The 25,201-nt window shown below is 34.0% G+C and overlaps 1 protein-coding gene across 2 annotated transcripts in view; it reads right to left on the reverse strand.

Moving 5' to 3' along the window:
* Positions 1 to 296: 296 nt before the first annotated feature.
* The window catches only part of LOC6641761 (mucin-5AC), a 44,624-nt gene continuing 19,719 nt past the window's right edge, over positions 297 to 25,201 (reverse strand). For both annotated transcript variants that reach the window (XM_023175413.2, XM_023175412.2), the window contains exons 2-7: positions 23,937 to 24,190; positions 3,506 to 3,673; positions 3,277 to 3,390; positions 3,047 to 3,130; positions 2,314 to 2,415; positions 297 to 2,227 (exon numbers count right to left, since the gene is read on the reverse strand). In XM_023175413.2, coding sequence (XP_023031181.1) covers positions 621 to 2,227; positions 2,314 to 2,415; positions 3,047 to 3,130; positions 3,277 to 3,390; positions 3,506 to 3,673; positions 23,937 to 24,186 — 2,325 coding nt within the window. In that variant the 5' untranslated portion in view covers positions 24,187 to 24,190 and the 3' untranslated portion in view covers positions 297 to 620. The remainder of the gene's footprint in view (positions 2,228 to 2,313; positions 2,416 to 3,046; positions 3,131 to 3,276; positions 3,391 to 3,505; positions 3,674 to 23,936; positions 24,191 to 25,201) is intronic.

Genomic DNA, 25,201 nt, shown 5'->3' on the forward strand with positions numbered 1-25,201 from the left:
AAGCTTTTTAGAAAATTGAAACGACTAAGAAATGTTTTGTTTTTGTTTTTTGTTTTAGTTTAGTTTTTTCACTAGAAATTTATAAAAAATTAAATAATGAATTATCCAAATATGTTAATCAATGTAAATGTGTGTGTATGTGTGTGAGTGTTTATGTGTGTGTGTGTGTTTGTGATAGGAAGTGGGCGTGGCAATAATGAATGTGTATGTGTGTGTGTGTCGGTGTGCTCTTAATTATAATATGAAAAATAAATTAGAAATATAACTAAGCAAATATTTAGTTTTGATTTCAAGAATTCGATTTCTTTTTTAATCAACTTTTTGTTGTTGTTTTTGTTTTAGTAAATTATTGCATTTTGGGAGCCCAGCTTTTTGTTGTTGTTGTTGTTCAATTAATATGTTATATTGGTTGCTTTCATAATTTAATGAATATTTCTTAAAAAAGTTTTGCAGTCAATTTCAATCATCGTCCCCATTTTTTGTTTTCATTTTCCATTACATCTGGCTACTTAATTTTAAGACTTTTTTTGTTTTATTTTTTTGTTTTTAGTTTTGCTCACTTTAATGTAGGATTCGAATAGTTTGTATATATACATTTATCAATCTATCATGACGCCTAATCAGTAGATCCTTTGCAGATATAGACGTCCCAGAGGTATGGCCCGTTCGACAAAACTCTTTTCGGCTCGAGTCGATATCTTGTCGCTGGAGGAGCTACTTGTTTTGGCCACACCATCATTGTGTTCCTGACTCTCATCCAATTTGAGGCTCTCGGCATCTGCCTTGGGATCCAGACCGCCGGCAGTGACTGCTCCTTGTCCGCCACCCGAACCAAGTTCATCGATATCCAATAGAGAGGTCTTTATTGGTTTCGGTGTCGTGGGCTCCTTCTCTTTGATTTCACCGCTTCCACTGCCGCCCCCACTTCCCATTTCTAGGGGTAAATCACTTATATTTTGTATGCGACTCTCACCCGATAGATCCTCGGCACTATTGATCAGTGGCACCATGGGCACTTTTTCCACATGGAGATTTGAGGCGGCTGTTGCCATTATTGGGACTTCCATGTCACCACTGCCGCCTCCACTGCCACTACCATCCAGATGCTTCTCCTGCACCAATTTAGTGCGACGATGATCGGCATCATCTCGAGTCTCAGCTTCGTTGATGTCTTCCAACTCGGCTAGGGGAAAATTCACATCCCGCAAACTGAAATCATCTTCGGGTAACGAAGGATAAGCGGGATTCGATTCTACTTGCGGAACGTCATCCTCCACATCCATGTGATGGGGGCTGGAACTAGAGCTCGAACTGGTTGGCTCAGACTCCGTGGTGGAGCCGCTTCCTAGAGAGTTTTCCGTGCTTATTTCCGTCTCAGCTGTAGTTAGATTGTTTCCCGCCGGACCCTCTGTGGTGGATATTATGTGATAGATATTATCACTACCAGCGGTCTCAGGTTCAGCTAATTCGGATTCGGAGTCGGGATTCTCCACCAGTGAGTCGGGAAAACCATTTTGTACAAACACCGAACTGGCTGCCAAAGCACTTCCAGCATCAAGGATGCCCTCTGTGGTATATTCTCGTTTGATATTCACTTTGTTGGGATCATTTTCAGTCAGAGGTTCAAGATTCGTGACTGTTAACGGTTTTGTCGGTTGGTCAATTCGATTGCTATTCGGGCCATAACCCACTGAGGCAATGAGCTTTAAGCTTCCATTGAGGGGTTTGGCTTGTGATGGGTTTGTATCCGAGCTAAGTGAAGTTCCAAAACCTGATGTTGCTGTCGTGCTTAAAGATGTTGCTGATGTTAAAGGTGTTGCTGCTGCTGTTGTTGTTGTTGTTGTTGGCGTTGTTGTTGAAGACGTTACTGGTGCATCTGTTGTTGCAGCTGATGTTGTTGTTGTTGTTGCCGCCGTTGTCGATGCTGAGCTTGCTGCAGCTGCTGCTGCCGCTGCTGTTGTTGTGGCTGCTGTTGTGCTTACTATTGCCGACGGCACACCCTCTGTGGTCATGACCTTTCTAATGGGTATCGCTGGTTTCGCCTTATTATCATCTGTTATACGTATTTCAGTTGGCTTTGTTATCTCCTTGATAGTTATATTCCAATTGAAGCCATTCGCTTGTGGCACGACACTTGGTTTTTGCAACAATGTTGATGTGGTCGATGTTAGTCCAATGCCTGCCAGCTCACTGCCAGTGTCTACCAATGATGGATTATTTTCGAGAACTGCAATAGAAATGGATTCAATAGATTAGTTCCGCTGCTGCTGACACCCAACACATCTCCACACACACTCACGACCACCCACTCACTTGGACAATTATCGTATTCAGGACAGCAACGACCGGGCACATATTTGGGCAAGCAATCATCACGATGGTAACAGGAAACGGAGCTGCATACGATTTCGCCACCTGCAATAAATGAAATGAAATGCGTAAAGTGCGTTCAGAGATTAACAAAGAGACGAAAGATTTTATGCAAGGAGTATGGACATTAAAAGTTGCTCCAAGACAAAAAAAATTGCTACTCAACAAACATTAAATATTCTTCATAGTCTCCAAATCTTTTTAGATGTTTGTTTTTTTGGAATAAACATAAAAATACAAAACCCTCTCTTAGCAGTTTTTAGAGTTTCTGATAGCAAACGATTCTATTTCGAACCCCTTTCTGATTCAATAGTCAAAAATGAGCTCTATTTCTAGCCTAGCCATGACTCCTCTCGACGAGTTGCTTGTATCAGTTTTGATTCCTATTAATCATTAACAAGTTTCATCAATAAATCGTACTTAACTCATTTTAAAATCATCTAGAGTCACGATTTAACTTGTTTTAGAGTCTGAGTTGGATTCAGAGCGATTCTTTTTCAAATCATATTTTAATCAAGTAAGGATAAAACAAGGGTATAAAAACACTATTCGAAGCAACAAGGGGGCACAAAAATAGACTCATCGGTGTTTTTTCTTTTAATTATAGAAATATCAATAGTAAATAATATTTCTGTAAATATTTCAAATATAATCTCGAATTAATATGGTTACTCACCCTTGCAATGGCAGACCGTGCATGGTGTATCCGGATCAACCAATTTAAAACCATTCGCATAAGTTTTTCCATCCTTTTCACAATCTGAGCAAAGCAAAAAAAGAAATGAAAAAAATTCATTTGAAAAACGCGGGCGGGAAATGTTGTTAGTAGTGTGAAGAAGTTGGCCGAAATTCATGAAGGCCATGGTTGAGCGGGATTTGCATAAATGGTCATGCATGGTCACTTACCGCATTTATAATCGGGACAACAGTATCCAGTTCGTTGTATGGCACGGCAGCTTGTCTGCTTCTCACAGAGCGTTGGGGATTCGGTCACCCATAGACCATCCAGCAGACATTGGCCTATAAACCAAATTGGCAACAAAAACACAAAAAAAAGTGAAAAGGGGAGAAGAAGAATAAGGTGAAGTTAAAGTGGCATTGTTAGAGAGAGATTAGGTTTTGAGGTAGTGCTTACCCTGTGGCTGTTGTGGCTCTAGCGGGGATTCAGTTGAGCTTACTCCACCTCCAGGGATGCTGCTGCTGCTACTATTGCTGGTGTTGCTGCTGATGATGCTGGGCGTGACCGCGACCGTGACAATTGGAGGAGATGCGGATGCGCTGTTGCTGCTCTCAATGGCGGGCACTGCAAAGTGGATAGTAAAAAAACAGAAAAACAAAGAGCATGAGGTGATGCGGAACGACAAAAGTGAAATGGGAGAAAGCCCAAACAGTCAACAATGCCCTTTCTAAAGGAGCCACTGGCCCATACACTGAGAGAATAATGCAGCTTGATAAGCTCAATTCTATGAAGGTCAACTCACACCATTAACGTTTTGTTCAGTGTATTCCATTACCGTAGGAGAGGCCATGGTCCTGGACCGTGTCCCCTGTTGCGCTTTTGTTCCGCAAGAATGCAGAGAAGGCAGCATCTAAATAGATGCTATATAGAACAATCGACCCTTTTGCCCTTCCCCAAGACACTTGGTACACACACATATTTGAATGAATGACATTTTGATAACAGTTTGTTTGTTGTCGTAGTTTTTGTTGTTCTTACTGTTGCTCGTTGGTTGGTGTCTGGTGCCTTGGCCAGGTAAAATGCTATCAAAATACGGCAAAAGTTAAATGAGTTTAGTTTTAGTTTTTCGCTTTTTTGTTTGTCCAGTAGTCCATGAAACAGACGGACAACGACTCGTACTCGGAATCGGAGATGGAGACAGTCTAGAGGCCATCGTCATTGCCATCTCTCCTTATTCATTTCACCGCTGGCATTTCCATTTCCATCTACCATTGTTAAAATTGGGCAGTGTTCTAAATAATTCTTCTGATTGGCATCGGTTGTTAAAATGCCCCAACTCAAATATATACGGACAAGATCTTATATTTATCTTAAAGTTTTCTACTTTAATGTTGGGTCGAATTGTCGTTGTCATTTGGCACAAGTGAAAAATGATTAAATATATTCTGACATTAATCATACGCCCTGTGTGCCGTTTTCTAGTTTATTGTTTGCGGTCTCCATTTCGGTTGCTGTTGTTGTTGTTGTTGTTGTTGTGAGTGCTTGTCGTGGTCTATTTTTAGTCCTTTATCAAGGACCTACACTAAAATTGCTTCGCTCCTCATTAAGCGAACTGCATCCCATATGCTTCCCTTTTGTCCTTTATTAAATCAAATGTGTGATGACTTCCTTGTGCTGTCTCCAAATGAAAGGGCGAATTTCTCGTAATTTTCTAGCTGCATTCTTTGGTCTATCAACAATTTGTGGCAAGGATGCAAAAAGGAGCGGATTTCTCGTGGTTTTAACTGGCGAAGAACTAAAAACATTTTCCATAAAATTCAAATTAAATAGTTCATATAAAATAAAAGCTAATGAGAGAGCTTTCAAATTGTTCACTCTTTTATAAATCTCTTGATAAAAGAGAAATGAACTAATTAAATTTAATTTTCATATTTTTCTACTCTTTTTTTCGAGGTGTTTTTCGAGGGGGAACTTCAACCCAACAACAGATAAGAATATGATTTCCAAGAATCTGTTTTTGGAAATTGTACTTAAATCTTTTGAGCAATAACAACATCGAATCGGAAACAATTTATGGACACACTAATTCAGCGACCAACTGCAAACAACAAACGCGACACATTTTGAACAAAAGAATTTGCATAATACTTTGCGGAAAAAATAATCAAAAGCTTATTTACAATGCAATTTCGCGGCAACAATTTATTGTCATCTCAGAGATAAAAGGCCACAACTTACAGTATTTACATTGTGTGTGTGTATGTGTTTGTGACAAAGAGAGATTGTGAGATTTAAAGGGAAACATTAGCAGTAACAAAATCTTAAATAAGATCTTACGTATACGTAATGTGACTTTGCTTTCTGTGCTTGTCTGTTCCACATGATGCCGCAGCGCATAATAATTTTGCTCATTTAGAACGTGTTGGTCAGTTAGGAAAGAAACCAAAAAATATTCTATATATATATGATGCACAATGGAAATGCGCATAAACAAAAAACGGGAAAACTGTCCAACTAATTGCAACGTTTCAAATTTCATTTCATTTGTGTGTGTGTTCCCCCTTTTCATTCCTTGCATAACAAGTAAAAATAGAATATAGTCTGAAAGTCGTAGACAGAATGTGAGATGCATGTAGGAAGTATAAAAATAATTGAATGCATACAAACATAGCTAGGTAAAAAGCAGAAGAGAATGAATAGAATCATTTTTTGTATAGCCACAGACATTAAGATCATATATTAATAGCTTAAAGTATGCTTTAGATTGAGGGAAATTGTCTCAACAAATTTGTGCAGTAATGTTTGCATTGATTCTAAACAAATGTTTAGCTTTCCTATGATAAATGATCGCTGGCATATCAAGCAATTGTTATTAACAAATAGATACAGCAATAAACAAGCGTTTAACAAACCAAAATGGCCTCGAAATATAGTCAACCACACTATTAATAATGCTTAACGCACAATTCTTGTATAGTAGAACAGTGAAGCAAAGTTCATTGACAAGTGTGATAAGATTTAGTTAAGACCTACTGTTGACTAAAGCCCATTTGAAGAAGAAGGCAAGCTGAAAGTACTTTAATTTTGATAAAAAAAATTCCTATTTATATTTAAAACATTAATTTAAGAGTTAAAGCTATTATTGTAAATAATTATAAGGGTAAAAACATATGCAAATTACCAAAACAGAAGAATACTGATATGAGGATATGCGAAATCTATCAAAATTACTCAAACTTGTTCATCAACTTTTAACTGTTGCTACAAAATATGAAAATTACTCATACGACTTGATGCACACCAACGTCTGCTAGACCACTGACATAATTTTTTGTTTTCTTTTTTCATTTACATGTATGCCAAACATTTTGAATTTGATTGAATTAAATTTTTTTTTTAATTTAAAAATAATAAACCCTTTCATCAGAATCGTATGTATATCTTTTTATCAACAGAAACCCAACATATGTATGTAATTTGGAAACAAATTATACTTGTCGGTGTCAAATTTATAGTTAAGTGTGTCCAAGTGTCACATCAAAAGACTCTGAAAATCATATCCCATCTCAGACCTTGCTCTCAAATATAGAAATTATATCAGACTGAATATTACGACTAAATTGGAAATTCAACTATAAATGTAGATACTCAACATATGTTTAACCAAATAGGTGAATTAATTAAATAAACTTCGATATACATAAGAAGTAACATAACATACTTATTTATATTTTGCTAAGCTTGCCCCGAATATTGTTACTTTAAAATAATAATATAGGTAGATATTACCCATGTATAGATAAATAATATAGAAACATTTTGAAAACACGTTTGACAAATTTAGCTTAAAAAAGTTTTAATTTTAACAGTGTTACAAAAATAGTTTTAACTATAATATTTAAACTCAATTTATATTTTATTTTCAAACATTTTACTCCATTATTATATGGGAAATTAATGAAATTTCAACTCTTATATCGAAAGGTTTTTCTTATTTTATGAAATAAAATGTTGTAGCCCCTCAAGTTCAAAAAAGTAAGAAAATAAGCAATTAGGTTTAGAAAATGTGATTCTGGTCATTGAAGATAGGCGGACGTGGGCTCTAAATGTATTGTGTGATTGATCATCATCTGAATTCAATTTTCTTTTTAAAGTCAAAAACTATTCTGATAATAATCATATTATTCCACTCCATTTTAGCTTATGCAAATTTATTGCAATTATTTATTAGTTTTTTTTTCCAGTTGACTAAATTTTCTAGATTAGCGCATATATTTTGTTTCACTGTACATTGCACATTAAATATGGCAGGCTATAAATGTTGGCTAGGGGTTGGCAAGAGCAATAACAAATCATCCCAAAAGTCAAGCTCAAGTTCTGTGAAAATTGTGGAAAATTGTGTCTTATCATTGCTCTTGTCCGTCTTTGACTCTACTCCTTGCCTCCTCCTTTCATCGTATTGGGTGTTCTCTGCCTCGCTCTGGGCCTACTTCATAAACTAGTCAACTTTGGCTTATACGATGGCAAAACGATAAATGGTGAAAAGGAAAAGATGTTTTCTACCATTATTAGATTTTCGCCAAGTAGCCAGGACGTTTTCCACTTGAATGCTCTCCCACCAGGGATCCTAACCATTTTCCCTCCACGTTACTTTTCGACTCTATGGGGAGTCCTTTTCACAGTTAAGCAGTTTGCGGTTAGTTAGACAGAAAATGTGTTAGTTTTGACATAGAAAATAAATTTTAATTGCACTAGACAGTCGCAATGCAATTGCAAAAGTTCTTTCATGCGAAAGATGCTAAAAAAAATCAACGTTAAAACTCTTGAGTGCTATCCTTAAAGACGTATTTCATAAGATGGATTAGTGGAAATTGTTCTGTGATGTATTTATCACATCATACATTTGACCTGTCTTTAAGATTCACGTTTATCACCTGCCATTTAACCGTGTAATTTGTTTGTTTTCGGGCGATGAGTTTACATTTTATGCGGCCTTTTATTCACAGTGAGAGACAAAAGTGTCTGGTCGCTGGGTGAAGCTCATTTATCATCTTTTGCTCGGTCTTTTTGACAATCACAAAAACAAAAAACAAAGACAACATAAACAAAAAAAAAAGTAGATGAACGAAACACTCGAAAAACTCATTTGTTGTCATTTGTCTGACTGACTGACGGACTGCCTCTCCGTCTATATGTATGTCAGTCATTTGGTTGCTGTATCTTTTTGATTGTTTTTGATTGTTTTCTGTTCCTTTCATTTTGAATGCCATTTAAGCATCAATTTGAAATCGCATTCGCAGCTGCCTGACTTACGCGTGTGTATTTTTTATATATTTTTTTTCGGTTTTTTGTTCTCCGTTGGACGGAACAGACAATTGAATTATTAGAATAAGCACTAAGCAGATTTAAACATAGGTACATACATACAATTCTACGGAAGCATGACGGCATCTAATTGTCTTCCAGCAAATATGACAATTCCAGACAGCAAGTTTTTTTTTTTCAAATGTCAACTAATTCTTAAACAAATATTATATAAGTAAATTGCCACAAACTTTTTTCGCAAAAAAACACAAAAATGAAAAAACAATTTAAACAATTGTTTTGCAAATTTTAATTAGTTCATTAAAACAAAATCTAATCACATTAGTCATGAGGTTCTTCATATTGTTTTTGTTTGTTTCAATTTCTTTTTTTACCGAGTTGCGATAAGCTTTTGTTTCGAATGTATGTATATTAAAGTTAAATAACATTGACATTTTAATTAAGGTCCAAATGTTGTTTTTTTTTATTTAATCTTTTTCGTTTTAAATATTCATATCTTTAAAAGTTTTTATCTCAACATTTCCTTCCTAAACTTCAAATAAACCCCTTTGGACCAACTTTTCTTCAAAGAGTAACTATCATTCGGAATCGACCATATATACATACCTATGTACATAAAGGTTCAAAGTTATAGATATGCTGAATGAAATGAATATGAAATGTAGAAAGCTCGTGTTACAAAATTTTCATAAATTATGTAAAAACAACAGTAGTTCAATTGGAATAAACTACCTAAAAATGTAGTAAATTGACATTTTGAAGTGACGAATTGAACGCTTTGATTTTAAATATTTTAATATTATCATTAATAAATATTTAGGAATGAACATTTCCCAGTTAAATATTGCAATTTTATAAAAGGAATACAATTCATAAATATTAATATTTAATAAATAAGAAAGTTATGCATTCTCTGTCAATTTATACAGATTTATAGATTTTGATGCTTTGGTTTTATTTAAGAATTCTTGAAACAGATGGTTATAGAAACAAATGGAAAATTTCCTCTTAAATCCATATAAAAAAAGCCTGAGTTAAGTAGTTGTATGTATGATAATTCAGTTCATTTTAAAAATATATAATTTGCATTTAAGCAAATCATATATTTAAATAAAGATCATAATGTGAGTAACATATTTAAGTCTACCTCCCCTTTTCGTACAAAGTTTAAATAGGTTGGCTTAGAGGAAAAAACTAGACCTTAACCGACTTTAACAAATATACGTATCAACAAACAAAATTGTATGCAAAATATTTTCAACTCATATGCTTTTGCTTTATGAAATTCCCATAAAGATTGCTTTTGAGATACAAGTGCATCTCACAGTTTGCATCGCTTTGCACTGCCAGTTTATCAAATTATCAAAAACGCAAAACGTGTGAAATGCAGCTGCAATGAGAGCTTGTCCGTGACTGAGTGTGTGTGTTTGAATTTAGTTGTCTCCGTTCAACTAATTTAAGTCTGTCATCACCACAGCAAGCACACTGTATTTAGAAGTGGCTTTTGTACCTGCGCGTTACCATTGCGTGTCGCACACAATGTTAGCAGCCCATCCATCCGCCTCCACCTTCACCTGTCCGGACTGTGTCATTTAAATTAATAATCACACACACGATACACACACATACACACACGCACACACATCATAATCAACAGTATCATCATCAGCCAGTAGCATCTTGTCATCTCAACTGTCTTTTGGAATGTCATCAGGCGAATGTCAGAGAAGCCAAATTATAGAAATATGTAGATTATCTGGGCAGTTCCTCATCTCATGCCCAGTTGACTAATTGTATATGTTTAATAAATAAATAATAATATTGATATAGAAAGAGCACCTGCTACATAGTGATGAATAAATGTCACATACTCATTGTCTGACAACAAAATTATAGCTACAGTGCGTATTCATTGACAAACATAAAATTCCCAAGAATTATCTTAGGTTTCTCAAAGCTAAAATTGACTAGTTGAAAAAAGTTCCTCCCTTACCCCTTTTCATATAAACTACAAACCTAAACTAACTTTACTTGGGTGTAAACACAAATTACTTTTTGGATGTGGATTTAATTTTTATTAAAAACATAAGTTTCAGTAATGAATATGAATTCTCATTTTTCCTTGCCCTAAATCGGGCTAGAAATCGAACTCGTATTAAAAGAAACGACAGACCAACTCTATTATGAATAATTAGGCGTTTGTATTAAATCTAGTAATTAAATTAAGTGATTTAAGAATTATAGGCGAAACTTCTTGTAATGCTCTAAGTTTTAATAAGATTGAATAACTATTTTACAAGAAAACTCATATATAGGTGAGTATATGTATAATCTGCACTTAAAGTAAAGTAAAATTACATGTTTGACACTCTTTTTATTTTCATTTTTCGTAACAGTTGCTAAAAATACATTTATGAAATCTCAGTATGTGGTTTTCTTTAAAGTAAAGATGTCTCAGTGAAATAAGACAAACTCATGACGTATTTGTTCAAAATAAAAAAAATTATACTACTTTTTTTTTGAGGCCAAGTGCTAAACGATTTCTTTTTTAAAACCAAAGAGTTAATGATTTGAAAGTAAATCAGGCGGAAAACATTTAAAGAAGATTGGTTCATACAAAACATAATAATTACACACCGAGAACTCTGCCCAAAAAGCGTAGCAAAAATGATTTCTTTGATAAACGCGTTTGACAAAAACGAAATACATCGATATAGAATACTTTTAGGAATAAGTGGAAATTTTTATGAAAATTCGATTTTTTTAAACTGAATACTTAACACTTCTGGTATGCAGTTTATCTTAGTATAAATTAAAAAAACCAGTTTGGCAAAAATATATAATATATGTAATCGATGCAGAATATCTGAAATAAAAATTCTAATTTTTCGTATTGAGTATTGAGCGATTTAAACAATTGATCACACATTCTTTTATTTATTTTATATATCACTGAAATACTTATTTAGGTAAGGTATAAAAATGTTTGATGTAAAGCGGAACTTTAAAATATCTCACGATTTTATTTAAAATGTTTTAAAATGCGATCTTTGGGGGGAAATAAACACTTAATATAAAAGATTTTTGTCTAGCTTTCTTACAAAGTTGTTTCAATGGTGGATAACCTAATGGCATTTCACTCTTTAATTTGTTGAATGAGTTCTGTAATTACATTTACATAAAGAAGATGCAATTATTAGTTAAAATTACTTATTAAATGCAATCTGATACAGCTTCTTAACTAATATTCTTGAGTTTATTATTTAAAACTTAAATGGCTGATTTAACACTAAAAGTCAACTATGCTAAGTCCTTTGCTATTTAAATTTGCCAAGAAAGTTTAAAATAAAAAAGTTTGCCAAGAATTTTGTTCTCAGAAGGTGACATTTAAAACAAAAGTCAAAGATTTACTTGAGTAGAAAAATAAATTTAGCAATAAATGATTCAGTATTTGGTTGTTTGTCATAAAATTAAGATATTGATATGTACATGTGTATATTGAAACAATTGTATTGTATTCTAAGGAAAACTTTGTCTGCAGAATAACTTTGTTAGTTGAAATACGATATTACCTGCATAAGAGTTACTGCACGTAATTTTAACGTTTTTTGTTCAAACTTTTTAGATAAGAGTTGATGTGTTGTTTGTGTATATTTTTTTAAAGTTTTAATAAGCTAATTGACTTTTGTTATGGACTAATGTAAAATTATGGAAGGTTATTGCATAAGTTTTACTGTACTTATAGTCACTGACCATGCAATCAATTGTGGGCATCGGAACTTCCCAGACGCCCAAAATTCAAAAGGAAACCAAATTTGGATGAGGTTTGGTTTACATGTAAGTTGACTTTATTTAATTTGTCAGTTGGTCTGTAAGTCTCTCATTCACTCAGTCAGTCAGTCAAACTCTGTGTGTGTGTGTGTGTGTTTGTGTGTGATGTAGATCGGTGTTAAAGTGTAACACACCATAAAAGTAAAACAGATGCCTCGCTTAAACGTGACCACAATATAATTACCCGCAGCGAGAGACACGCGCGAACACTTGTTGGCTACCAACCAACGCCATCTCCATCTCCACCTCCACCTCCACTTCCAGCTCCAGTTCGAGCTCGAGCTCGAGCTTCGACTTTGTCGCCGAGTCCAAGTTGGTTGTCTCTTTGGGTCTTTAAAAAGCTAAAAAGCTAATTTACATGCCCGGCTCCAGTCGCTCTCTAGGCCAAGCCACTCAAAAGTTACACAAAAAACAAGCATTGAAAGTAAAAGTTTTCTCGTTTTGTTTTTTTTTTTTTTCATTTTATTATATTTTTAGTTTTTTTCCTCTTCTTTTTCCCTTTTTTTTTTGTAACACTTTTCATTTTAGAAGTTGCCCAGAGACTTTGTCAGCCAGCATATACATACATATGTACATATGTACATATGTATGTATGTTCAGGGGCTCTCACTGTGTTTGCTTTTCGCATTAAGCCGATTTGGGAACAAACAAAAAATTATCAAGTAGCAGCTGCCTGTCATGAATGAAAGTGAGATTCATTTGTGTCATTGTTACCCCGTTACCTCGTTACCCCGGTTGATGGTTGGTTTCTGTAATATTTCAGTTGGCTACTGGAATTACAGCATACATGGCATCTTGATTACATCAAGTCTTTAAAAGAAATCTATGCTCTCTGAGCCAATTAAAGTACATTGCGTTAAGAAATTTATTTTAATTTGTTTTTAAGTAAAGTCCTACACGCTTTTTTTGCTGGATTCCCATAAATTGATGTTAACTAGCAGAATTTTTCAAAGAAGTTAAGAAAAGTGTTTATCTTTTGTCGGTTAAATAGTTTTATAAATCTCTTTTGATGGTAAACTCTATGGAGGATAATTTTGGTGAGAAAAATCGCGCAGTCTATAGGAAAAATCGTTTTTGGACATCCAAATACGACCAATTTCAAGAATAATACAAATGATATAAAGTGTTCCACAAATAAAGATAAAGGAAGGGTTTGCATTGTAATGACCCAGTTCCTTTTACCTTTTTAATTAATTATTTAATTTTGAATACAATATTAAATAATTATAAGTAGTTTTTAGTTCTTTGTAGTTTTGGTGGCTAGTTCATTTTATTTTCAATGGTTTTTTCATTTTTGATTGAAGAAATATTAAAAATCAACACACAAAACTACATATGTAGATTCCATATGTAGATTTCAAATCTATTTTACAAAACAGAAAAACAGAAATCTTTTTTTAGATGCTTAAGATTTTAGTAGTTAATAATTTCTTTTGACTTAAACTTTTGTTGCCTTTAACTTTCATGCAAAAACTTTTTTATTTTGTATATAAAGATAAACTGATAAGCTTTGTCTATATGTTACCGCGTTATTTAGTTGTAATTCTCAACTAGATTTATCGTTGATATTATTGATATTATTATGGTAGTTCGAGAGTTCTTAGCAAAGTTTTAAAATGAGCTTGGAAAATCTTTAAGGAGCTATATAGACAAATTGCTCATATAATCATCGCATAATCATGCGATTTGTGCCTTTCATAATCCTCGCAGAATTGACCTTGAACCGCCAAATATCCCAGATTAGATACAAATTTAGAAAGGTCGACATATAGTCGAATATCGTTTACATAAATATATTAGAATTGTAAAGCCGAAATGTTAATATAATAAATTTTTATATCTATTTTCATTTTTATGCCGCAACATCTGCAAAGCACATCAAAGCGATTATCGCTAAGAAAAAATGCGTAAAGTTAAATTTGCTCAAATTCACAAGCAAATTCAAGGCAATTTGAATTGAGATTTCCGATTGTAATGATAATGGAACTGCCCATTCAAAATCACCAAGCATAAAGAGAAATCCTTGCAAGGCTTTTGGAATTTGCCTAATAAAGGAGGATTATTAAATGGAAGCATATGCGCCTACATACATATATATAATTCGTATCCTTACACCTTTGTAAATGCCCTTTTCATCACTGAATTCCATAGTAGAGCCATAGTATGTGTGCATAATGTGTAAAGGATTCTTTTTTCTCCAAATATATATTTGCATCACTTCAAGAGCCATGGATATGGGAAAAACACACGTACGAGTGGCACTGCCGACACAAGTAAATGCAGTGAGTTTGGCCTTCTGTCTGGGTTATAACTACCTATCATAATACGTGCTCCATACGCCGGCAATAAGCATAATAATGGACCAAGAGAAGCAACCAACGCAGCCAACAAACAACAATAAGCAAACAAACAAACCGCACACAGGAGTTGGGATCAAGTAGGAGGGAAAGCATACTCCCATCCTCTTAGGTCAAATGGTAGAACAACAAATCTGAGGGAAAATTTACAAGCGACACTTACTCGAAAAGTTGAACAGAACAAAAGGGAACCAGCATGTAAAATTGTGTGTGAAATCGGTAAATTAGTCCCCAAGGAAGTTGCCAAAAGCATCGAAAATCATGTATATAAACTTATATATAAAGTATATGTATATAGAGTGAACTTCGATGACTATGCTAGATGCCAGATGACAGGCCATAGAAATTTTCTGCTATTATTGTTTGGATGGATTTCTTGGATGGATTTTTGAGAGAGAGAGAGTGAGCTTTAAGCGGCTTTAAATGGTCATGAGTACGCCTCGTTGAACTTGGTTGGAGTTGTTGACTGGTCATTTGACTCTGTATAGGATGTTGCCGTCTGTTTTTGCACTTGTTAGTGTTACTTTTCCTGGATGAGTTTGCGGCTTTTGTATTGTTTGTGTAATTGGGGGTCCCTTCTATGTATGCTTTGTGGGTGTTTGCCCTTTGTTTTGGTTTTTTTAAGGCCCATCGTTCGCATTGACCAGTGAAACGAGGGGCTAGCTCTACTCTCCAACTACATACATACATAGATGATGGCCCATCGGAAATGGAAATCTGACTATGCATTTTTAAGTTCAAATACACGAAATTGGAATAAAATTTTCATTTGTAGAACCCAACTGAACTTTGGAAAGGTTGAAAAACTATTTGAATATTTAACCAAACCGACTTGAGATCAATCATCAATTGAAAATTAAGTTTTCATATTAAATTTTATAATGGAAAAGACGTAAACATTTTAGAAACATCTAAAATATTTCTCTGAATTGGTATATGTATATTATAATTTTATTGCTTAATTTTCTCTACATTTTTTTATAGATTACATGTTCCAAGTCAAAAATGTTTTTGTTGATCAAAAATAGTTTTCTAAGACTTGAGTGTGAAAAATGTGGCATCAATTACACCTAACTTTAACTTTAATTACATAGTCAAAAATTTATATAACAAATCCAATGAAGTCATTGGCAGGTCTTCTGTAAATTAAGGGAACATTGCCCCCTTAAATATGCAAATAATTATATGAAAACTAAATTTTTGAATGTTCTGTAGATTAAAAAGCAAACATTTTATAAACAATTTTTAGTATTGCATACTGAATGGGGCAACCTTCCCTCATACCACAACTCTAGATCCGCCTCTTCTCAAGTACTGAAATTTTTAGAACAGAAATTTAAACAAAATAAAATTCGAATACATTTCAAAATTATCTTAATTCTAATACCCATAAAATTTTGTTGCTCCTTCGGTGAATAATTATAATTTATAACCGAAACTCCCATAACAATCAACAAAAGTTGTTCGCGAAAACTTTATTTCACTATGTAAAATGTTCCTAGATATGAAAGAAATGCTGGGATTCATTTTTTTTGGCATATGCAAAAAAAAAGCGAAAGAAAATGTGTCTACTTTTTCGCCAGTCTCAACTTTATGATCGGACGTGACTAGCCAACTCGACAGTGTAATAAGAACTTTAAATTACAAAACCAAAAAAGAAAAAGAGAAAAATGTGTAGATACAGTCATAGATATTTTTTGGAAGATGAAATCCCTGGGATTCCCAGCTCTATAAATTTCAGTTGTATTGAAAAGCCATACAAAATATTGCCCTCACATAGTTACGGGGGAGAGTAAAGCTATTCGTGTTTTTCTGTTGGTTTTTGTTGTTGTTGTTTTTAGAGGATGAAAATGTACTTGGGCATTAAAGCCACGTAAATGCGTGAATAATGCGAGAAGATTTAACTTTTGCCATATTTTCCTTTCTACTCTGTTTGGGGTTGGGGATAAACTTTTGTGTGTGTCCGACAGGTTAATAAAATTGCAAATTGAATGCTCAATAGAAGAAGAAGCGACAGAAAAGTAACTAAGATACAGAAACAGAGAGTAAGAGTTTAATTATAAAGATAATAATGTGCGTCAGTTTTACCTCTTGTTTCTTTTACTTCTTGTTCTTTTAACCGTTTTTCTTTGCCATTTCGACATTGGCCAATGGCGACAATTTGTTGGCGTTAAATTAAAAGGTTCAGAGAGGGAAAAGTAGGTAGAAGAAGGGAATTGCAGAACACCGGCAGCTGCTTTCGACCCGCATTTTATTTTATGCCGTTTTGATTTTTCCCTTTTTTTTCGTTCAGCATCTTTTGTTGCCCGTAAGACTCCATTAAACAATTCAATTAAGCCGAGTGGAAAATGGCACGGAGGTGGCGCGGGCTGGGGTGAACGATGTCTTTAAAATGTCAAGTCCCTGACAGGCGGGGTGGAGCGGAACGAGGCGGGGTGGGATTGGTACCTTGTACTACCATCACTTGCTGAATTAAAACATTTTATGCAAATTCGTTTTTTTTTTTGTTTCACAGAGATTTTCTTTTAATTTTATTTGTTGCCCTTTGCTTTTTCTCTGCCACATTCACTTTGGCTCTTTGGTGTTTGTTCAGTGCTTAAGGTATTTACTTTAATTTATAAAAAATAATGCCAAAACAAAAAAAAAATACTGTGCAATTAAAAAAGCAGGCTTAAAACTTAACAACGGCGCCTAAAAGCCGGCAACTGTAGAGGAAAAGTGAAATAAAATGCTACAGAAAAAAAGACGAAATTATAAAAAAAAGGAGCGAGAAGCGAGGGTAAAAAGCGGAAATTACAATATTTCCGGTTTGTTGAAGTATTTTTTTTTCCACCCAAAATGTGGGTGAATGAGGAATGAGGATGAGGTGAAGTTGGAGGGGCAATGCTTACTTAGGCAATGTAATGCTAATTGAAGCCGAGTTGGAGGCAAATTAGTGGAAACTGAAGAAGCTAAAACTGAACAATTATAATTTATTTAGTTTAAGAAAATGAAAAGGCAAAAAGTGGCAAAACATTTTTAAAAGAAATGAGATGAATGAAAATACAAAACATTAAACAAAACAAAAAAAGAACAAAATTCAAAATGTGCGATTAACAAAAATACTTTAAATGTTGAGAAGGATTATGAATAAATGGTTTAGCCTTGAATTCCTTTTTTGCCATCAGTATAGGTCTTCTAGCCATATCAGAGGATAAGAGGCATGAAATAAAATCATTCATTGATAAAAGAGAGTTCATAAGCGTAAATATTAGACCTGACTTTTTAGAGGAGGTCATATTGGACTTAAGTGACTTTTAAACTTTTTTTTCACATATTTAGAAGACTCTCTAACAACTTAATAGTTAACTTAGCATTAGTTTAGAAACAACTTTAGGTCAATGTGCTTCCGTTTTTAGCTTTTATCTCCTCTTTATGTCTTTCTAATCGCATCGCCATAATTTTATCCATCATAAATTTGTGCAATATGGCATTGCAATCGATGCATATAAAATGCTTGGCAATTGCTGGCCCATAAAAAAATGAAAAAAAATTGCACTGAGGCCTGACTGGAGCAACGTTGCTTATACGCAACATTCAAGAAGCAAGTCAACGGCAAGAGCAATTTGACACCCAGCTGGTTCGAGCCTGATGATGAGATAGGTTATACTATAGCTTGTCTATGGCCAGAAACAACTTTTCTTAACAAAGTTATGACAAGGATTTATGAAGTATGCATTAAAAATGAGCAGCTATTTTGTCGCTAGAATTTCTTGTGGTTTTCTTTTCTATATATTTTTTTTTTACATTTTTTAAAGTCTTTTAAAGCCGAAAAATCACATTTACTGCTTTAGTCTCCTTGAAGACGTTTGCTTTTCTCACGATGTTGAAATAAAAACAAAAGGAACAAAAACAAAAAAGCAAAAAATGAAAAAAAAAAACAGGAAAAATAAAGAAAATAACAAAACATTGGCATGTGTGTTGTCGCTGCTGTTTGCTTGTTGTCTCGTTTGTTTGCTCACAATTCCTCAGACGGAGACGAAGACGCCGCCGACTCTGTTACCATTGTCCCCCTTGCCCTCCCTTCCTTGAGGGGGCCACCCACTTTGCCTCAAGGGGCCTGGCAACAGGCGCTCTTTTGGGTCTCTTTCAATGTGTTACGTGCGCCACCTTGAAGTGTGTGTGCATATGTGCATATATATGTACATATGTATATGTAAAATTCGCATATAAATCAGCTCCACATTTTGTGTGTCTTTCCTTTTTGGTTTTTTTGGTTTCTTCATATGTAAACATATATCGTTATTTATCCCATTTAGCCCATTCAATGTGACAAAGTCGCCAGACAACCGCAAAATACAGATTTAGTTGAACAATGTGTTTTCATGTTGAGATTTAAACAGGATGTAAGTTGATAGGAAATCGTAATGGAGATGTGTCCATCATTCGATTGAACCGCAATAAATTTGTTCTTTAATAAAAATTTGTATACTTATGGCATTCTTATTACTACTCTAGAAATCCTACAGATTATAGAATATTGTGAATGGTATACAGAAATTATTGGTGTATTGTTTTTTTTAATGAGTTTAAGGCTTTATCTAATAAAATTTAGGTTGAAAAACAGCTGAGGAAATGAACTTAAATTTGTTTTTAAAATCGACTACTTAAGAAGTAGTTTAGTTCTTGAATCTAAGTCCTGGGCATAGAAGTCAAGTAACTGTTTAGACATTGATTACATTTGTTGATTAAACAGGCATTTATCTTTGAGTTTAAATATCGAAAAGGTATCACAATTTTAGATTCCTGTTTTGAAGAAATTAGTTTTTATTCTGGTGTAAACTATTTTGTCGGTATTTATGCAATTTTGGCTAAACAAACTATATAATTAAGGTATATCTATTTTTTTTTTGACAACAAAAAGATAATTTTTCTAGTTAAAACAGTCTTAAGCAGTTAATCATCTTAATAGATGTTAATCATAAAATTTATAATTAAGCTTATATTTTTTTTAGTTTAATACACCTTAACAGTTTAGGTTAAACTATTAAAAAACAAATTTATAATATTTTGAGTTATATATGGGGCTACATTAAAAGAATCTCTACAATTGTTCATCGGTTCATAAGCTTCGATCTTTGAAGTAAAAGTTTGATTATAATATTTATTAGTGATCGATAACACTTTCGATAACAACAAGAGTCAATTATTGGAGGATTTTAAAGATTTAGTAAAACTAAGAAAATGCTAAGTTGATAAAATAAAAAGACAAATCTAAGAATCCTCCTAGAGGCAAATATCCTTTTCAGCATTTAGCCGAATCATGAAATTGAGAAATGCAATTCTTATTAGTTTTTATATTGGTCACAGGAAATATGACCCCATCGAATAACGTAACTCATTTGTTTTTATCAATTTTTCATAGTCCTAGCAAGAAAAAAGCTGCAACAATTTTGAAAAATTTTATCACACGGTGAAGTATAATTTTTTTACAATTTGTATAAATTGATCAACGCATTTAAAAAAAAAAGGCTTAAGCAGTTACTTATAGAGTTTCTTCGACATAAATGATCCACTTATTGATTTATGAACAAAATCGGACAATTTAAATAGACGTCTTCAGTAATCTGTCCATCAGTCTGAGCAAAGGCAGTCTAGCACATTGTAAAACTCAAAACAATTTATAACAAGAGGCACAAGCTAAAATACATTTTTTGTTAGTCCCAAGGCATTGTCTAGGGTTTTTTTTTGTGCTGAATGCTCTTACTTAACCTTTGAGAACTTTTGTTTTATATTTTTATCAACAGCTTACACTACATGAATATAAATCCTATGCTCATTCCTTTCAGGGTCATGTGTGTATATATAGTACAGGCACTTACTTATATCTTTTTATATACATGATGAGCTCGATTTTCCTTTTCATTTTCATTTTCGTAATAGCGCCACGACGACTCTGACAATTTTTCATCGTCATTCTGCGGTGGCAATACAAGAAAAGGTAAAAAAAGAGAAGCAAAGAAAAGAACTGACAAGAAAATAGGAGGAAAAGCGGGGATAGGACCTTTTGGCCTTAGAGCTCCCTGGCTCCCTGGCAAAACTATCAACGAGTGCAATGATTTCACACACAACAAACGTGGGGCCAGGAACTGTGGCAGGAAACAGGAAAAACCACCTACTACCCAACCAACAGATTTTCCATCTATTTCTATATGAATTTTCTTTTACGTTTCTCTACCCCTCGACCCAATGTTGTTACTTTTTTCGTTTTGTATTCTCAGCTACGTGACGTCTTTCTCTTGAGACGTCACAAGATTTATTGTATGCAAGTTATGTGTTTGCACTTTGGTGTGTGTGTGTGTGTGTGTGTGTGTGTGTGTGTGTGTGTGTGTGTGCGTGTGTGTTGGTTGTGTGTAAATATGCAAATCGGTTTTTGCAGCAGCTGAAATGTGCTTAAGAATTTGCAAAATTGTAGTTCATTTTTAGCTGCTGTCGATTTCCACTTCATCTTCTCACCTTGACAATTGTCCTGGGCTCTGGAGGATTTTCCTTGTTATCTTACTTTACATACTACTATGCACATATTTTTTTTCCTCTATCACTTTATCGCTTTGGCTCGTAATCGCAATGAAATGCACTTGTTCTTCATTTCTTTTTTGTTCTTCTGTCTTGTTATTCTTGTTAACAGCTTTCTGAGTGCCCTTTCCTTTTGGCTTTTGTTTATGGTCGAGTTTTCGAAATCATCTCCAAGGTCTATAAAATTGCCGTTAAAATGGCTGTGTAACAATTTCTATGCACGTTTACTCTCAGTACTCTTAGTACAGTGGTAGAGTCTCTAGATTATCTCAGTTGATTGGTAATGGTAAAACGAGTCATGAAAAGTGCGCAATCTTTATTCATCAATGAATATTCTCTTGATGAACTAACCGATTTATTTATAATAAATTTTAGTAAATTCACTACAATTTAATATCAATTTAAAATCTCCAAAAATCTGTCTAATTTACAATATTTTCAGAAAAATTCTCCATTTTAAACTATGAAATCAAAGAGAAACAGAGTATTTTTATTTTCATATCGCCTCATTTTTGTCCTTTTTGGCCATTCTTCTTTCTTGCGGTTTATTTGACTGTTTGCCTCTCTGGCCAGGTAGCCGATTCTTTAGAATTTATAATTCCAACGCCTTTTTTTTGTTGGCTGTTTACCTTTTTACTGCCTTTTTTTGGTGCTCATTACGAATTAAACGTTTTTTATATTTTCTCATGCTTAATTGAAAATTAAAAAGGTTTCTTAGCATATAAAAAATTAAAATTAATTTCGTGCCATTTCGACCAAAATCAATTATTATATACTAGAGCTTAGCCACTGGCTTATTGTTGGACGCTTGTGAATCTTAAAGACTAAAGAGTTGTAATGTCTAGGATTACTTATGTAGTTATTTAATGCCTAGCACTTAGGCCCCAGGATTCTTTTATGCGGTTTGTGGTACAAAAAAAGGAAACAGTACAACAATTTTTCCAAACTTTGTTAGTAGTAGCGAGAAAATGCTGTAAAGTGGCCAGGAAAATGGAATGAAAATTGCAACTTCCGTAAGAGGGTGTGGTTGCTGAAGAGGGGGATGAGGAGTTGGGGTTGTTGGACAAAGCAAACACATGCAGAAAACCGCAACAGCCGCCACTTCCGCGAATGCGAGGATTCCCTCAAAAAAAACTAAAAAAAAAAAAAACACAAGCGAAGGGAAATGTTGGAAAAAATTAAAACACAGCAACGCCAGCAAAAATGTTAAAACAGCTGCTAAACACAAAGAACCAACAAGGACAATAGCGAGTTAGCAGGAAGAGGCGGGGCAACTGACCTCGCTCTAACGCCTAAATGCAGCTTAGCATTTTAAAGAGCTTCACAAATTTACCCTTGAGCGAGATTTTTGAGCGACCAAAAGCTTGGTTAATGTTTTCTCCTCTTTTTTTCCCTCCTTTTTGTGTTTTTCTCATGTTGCCTGGCGTTTATTTTGGCTAGCAAAACGGTTGTCATGTGGACAGTGGCTTTAGGGGGAATACTCCGCTCCGATTCCCAGACCGACTGAGAGAGACAACTGGCAGGCCAAATGGGAGTTAATGTCATGCTTGTGTTAATTTTCCTACTAAACTGCAAGTACGTATTACGTACTACGTAGCAACGGCCCAGTAACTAGCGACAAACGACAAGTTCGTTTTCGGTTTGGTTTGTCATGACATTTCCAGTACTTGGATATTCTGTACCAAAGGACTATTGGCATGCAAACTATGTCAAAGAATATCGTTGAGAAATGGATTTAGTTCGATAATTACTAGTAATTCATTTTGAATGTATGTGAATTCAAATAGTAAACATATCTCTATGAATTTAAGTAGTTAAGTCAACTACTTAGTTAATTTAGAACAGATTTAGATATATAGATATCAGCAGAGAACCATCTAGCACAAGTTAAAACATTTCCCTCAACTCTACTTCAATTTGTGTTTTGATGGATTTACTTTAAAAAACTTTCTTTATGCTAGTTTCGTAACTTTATAATATTAACTTGCTAAATAATGTGGACATTTATCAGAGTTTAAAGATAAGTTTAGCTTATAAATTTTTTGTCGCTTAACATAGAAAAAGTAATGGCAACATTTTCTAACAATTCTCCCCTCAATTGGAGACGAAGAAAAACTGCAACAAGCTGTGAACTCTTGACCCCCAGAGCTGGAGAAGAAGACAGATGGGTTAGGGCAAGGATAGGATGGGATAGAAAAAGCTTAAGTCACTGTCACAGCTTGCAACATTTGCCAATCCCTCCTCAAGTCATTCCTTGCCATTCCCCCTTCAATAGTCAATGTTGTTGCTAAATTGTTAAATAAATCAAAATCCAAATCAGAAGAGGACGACTGACTGACTGACTGGCTGACACGCCAAGTGCCAATTTCAACTGCAATTGCATTCAAGGGGCAAGTGGGATGAGACGTGTCCTAGACAGAAAAAAGGAAGTGTTATTGATGTGCTTTTAATTGAGGTTATGTATGTCTGTCGTCTCTATGCGAATTCCTGTCATTTTCCTTTCCATGTCTCGTTGCTTGTCAAATCATTTTATTAGTTTTCTGCAAAATTCTTCTGAATTCTTTTTTTTAGAAAGGGAACATTGACTTTGCCAACGAGTATGAAATATGGCAAGAAAGTATTCTAGGTTAATAATGGGTTGTTAAAAGAAATTCTAATCTATAGTTTTCATTCAAAACTCTTAGGAAAATATTTTGAAAGGTAACTTTAAAAGAGGGTAACACTTTTTACCGTTGGCGTTAGATTGTAATGATAAGGGTATTTCAAATACGGTATATCAAAAATTTTAATGGCTTTAACAAACATTTTTTAACACTTACCGGCAGTCGTAAGCTGGGCCATGCAGAGGATCAACACGGAAATGGTCTTACTGATGGACCAAAAAATGCCTCGTCCATCGTCAATGCCCGGCAAACGTCGCTCTCGCCGTCTTCCTCGTCCTCGCTGCTGGTTATTATTGCATTTTTTGTTGGACATTTGCAGATTTGTGTGCTGGGATTCCATGGCGATGGGCAAGAGAAGTCTCAATTGCGAATTGTCCAAGTGTTTATCTGTCGTTGTAGTGTGCATATTGCTAAAATTGAGAAATGGGAGAAAAAGACAAAACACATATCAAAAGGGGTGAAGACAGAAGTGACAAATTTTTATTGTGAAAGTGTTTCAGTTTTCAAACTTTTCTTTAACACATCGAGAGGCTGTGGCGGAAAATATATTTTAAGGGCTAACCCACCCATCACTTTTTTTTATCCTCTTTCTGTCTCTTTCATTTTCATTCATTTTTGATGCTTTATTTTTAATTTATGCAAGGATTGCAGCGGAAAAAGTTTTTTGCATTAAAAAAATGTTTTTAAGTGGCTGCAAAAAAGTTATTCTTCAGCTGAGCAAGCTGACAAAACTTCAGTCCCATCAATTGGTATTGAGGTCAAGGGTTCAGATGAAATCTATTGGCAAAGTATTAATTGAAAAAAATTATAAAAAATGTTTGTCATGAAAGCGAACTACAAGAGTATATAAAAGATATCAGCTAATGAATTTAAAGGCTATAAAATTAACTTGAATGTTTAACTTTAATTTGAACTAAAGCAATCAAGTTTAAGTCTCTGCAAACATCAAGCTTCATCAAACATTGTGATTATAAATTTCTTTGAAGTTTATATCATTTATGCAAAAAATAATTGACATCTATCGAAGGACAGCTTAATTGAAATAACTCTCCACGCGTTGTCAAGAATTTTTAATTTTTTCTAATTTTTAATAGTAAAAATCTGTTCAATTAAATAACAAAATGCAGTTTACTGTTTATTACATTAGTATTTAAGTTATGAAAACAAGCCAAAAGTAAAAATACTTATCCATCAGATGCTAACGACTAATTGAAAGATAGGAGAACCTCTAAACTTAAGAATATTTCAACTTCAATATTTTAAAATTAATATATTTCCGTTTCCTTTAAAAAGTAGAAAGTTTATAATACCTACAAATTGTTTACAATTATTTTTTTGTATTTAAAGTTTACTTTCTATTTCTACTTCTACCCAAATAATTATAAAATAATTCTATACATCACTTTTGGTGTAAGCCAGTG

Source organism: Drosophila willistoni, assembly GCF_018902025.1.
Source record: "Drosophila willistoni isolate 14030-0811.24 chromosome 2R unlocalized genomic scaffold, UCI_dwil_1.1 Seg200, whole genome shotgun sequence".
Taxonomy (NCBI): Eukaryota; Metazoa; Arthropoda; class Insecta; order Diptera; family Drosophilidae; genus Drosophila; species Drosophila willistoni.